The sequence below is a fragment of the Meriones unguiculatus genome, chromosome 12, assembly GCF_030254825.1.
Source record: "Meriones unguiculatus strain TT.TT164.6M chromosome 12, Bangor_MerUng_6.1, whole genome shotgun sequence".
NCBI lineage: Eukaryota > Metazoa > Chordata > Mammalia > Rodentia > Muridae > Meriones > Meriones unguiculatus.
The window spans coordinates 6,286,619-6,288,273 of record NC_083360.1 but is presented as its reverse complement, the minus strand read 5'-3'; the positions used below and the strand labels follow the sequence as shown (position 1 = coordinate 6,288,273).

The 1,655-nt window shown below is 43.3% G+C and overlaps 1 protein-coding gene across 1 annotated transcript; it reads left to right on the top strand.

Moving 5' to 3' along the window:
- Nucleotides 1–406: 406 nt before the first annotated feature.
- On the top strand, nucleotides 407–1,439 carry LOC110540456 (C1GALT1-specific chaperone 1-like). Its single transcript, XM_021627229.2, has one exon. The coding sequence runs from the start codon at nucleotides 447–449 to the stop codon at nucleotides 1,422–1,424; it is 978 nt and encodes a 325-aa protein (XP_021482904.2). The 5' UTR covers nucleotides 407–446; the 3' UTR covers nucleotides 1,425–1,439.
- Nucleotides 1,440–1,655: the final 216 nt, after the last annotated feature.

Sequence of the window (1,655 nt, the reverse complement as noted above, 5' to 3'; positions counted from 1 at the left end):
GTGAACAGAATTAAACAAGAAAAGAAAAGAAAAAACCAAAAACCTATGGCGAAGCTTATGTCAGTGGCCCTGAAGCCATGGCTGCTGACTATGTATACATCTCTTTACCAGAGCTCCTACCCTATAATTTTGTTAGTCATTTTTAGGCAAATAACAAGACTTCTTAAAGCTGAACTCCCAACAGCTGAGATTCAAGTTTTATTTTGTTTATAGTTATGTACTGGTGAGTAAACAGCGCAGCTATGATTATTTTCTAGGGCCAAAGGGATTGGGCAGTCTGATAGTTTTCAACGGTCCTTTTGGTATTCAAATCAGAGGAGGGCTGCTGCAGGGGGGCGGTAGCAGAACTCTTTTGTCCATTCAGGCTCCCTGTACCGTTAAGTCCCCAGCTGCCTATGTAGCTGTCTCCTTCCAGGAGAACCAAGGAGGGAGCACTGCCTCCATCTATGGCATTTTCTGCCACAGAGACACTGAGACTCAGAAACATGCTTTCGGAGTGCAGCTCGTTTTTGAAGGGTGCGGTGCTGGGAAGTGTCGTCTGTGCCTTGATCACGACGCTGGGACACCTTAGGGTTGGTAGCACCGCGGGGAATAACCACCACAAGCATCACCACCTGCAAGCTCCTCACAAGGAAGATGCCTTGAAAATGTCAGAGGCCAATAGCAGCTCCCGTGTGTACTGTATCGTTCTTCTCACACCCAAATATTTGCGTCTGTTGGCCGCAGTGAATGAGACCTGGATCAAACACTGTGACAAAGCAGAGTTCTTCAGTTCCGAACGTGTTAAAGTATTTGAGTCAGTTACTTTGGGGGAGGAAGACTGGTGGCTGATGAAAAAAGCTTATGTCTACGCCTTTGATAACTACAAGGACCGATATAACTGGTTCTTTCTCGCGTATCCTTCCACGTTTGCGGTTATCGAAAACTTAAAGTACTTTCTGTTAAAAAAAGATTCATCCCAACCTTTCTATCTGGGTCACACTGAACATTCCGGAAAGCTTGAATATGTGAGTGTGGAGGGAGGGATTGTCTTAAGTATAGAATCAATGAAAAGACTCAGCCGCCTTTTCACCGACCCTGTCGGGTGTCCCGAAGAGAGAACAGTCATTTGGAAGTTCACTGAGGATGAGCTGCTGGCAGTCTGCCTGAAACATGAGGGAGTGTTTGCGGAAAACGCTGAAGATGCCGAAGGAAAAAACCTATTTAATACGAAAACGATTAGGATGCTTATTAAAGAGGCAATGACTGCCTCCCCAAGCAAGATAGTAGAAGGGTGCTGCTCCGATGTGGCCATCACTTTCAGTGGACTGACCCCTCATCAGTTCCATGTGATGATGTATGGCGTGTACCGTCTTAGGGCATTCGGACATATTTTCAGTGATGCATTGTTTTTTTCACCTCCAAATGGTTCTGACAATGACTGAAGAAAAAAAAAAAGTAAGAGCCTCTATTTGATAACCAAGAAGCCGTGTTAGTTACAATAATTATATAACCAACATAGTAGCATGTTTCTTTTCTGGTCCAGACATATTGTGTCTGAAGTGAAGTTTATTCTACATCCTTAAATAGGCTGTTATTTTGTCTCAAAATACTAGTAAAAATTTTACATGTGTTATAGAAAAATGCTTTAATATCAACAGTAGTGCAAATAGATG

Bases quoted from the DNA above. Each gene is read 5' to 3' on its own strand.
- LOC110540456 (XM_021627229.2), top strand. From the start codon at position 447: ATGGCATTTTCTGCCACAGAGACACTGAGACTCAGAAACATGCTTTCG.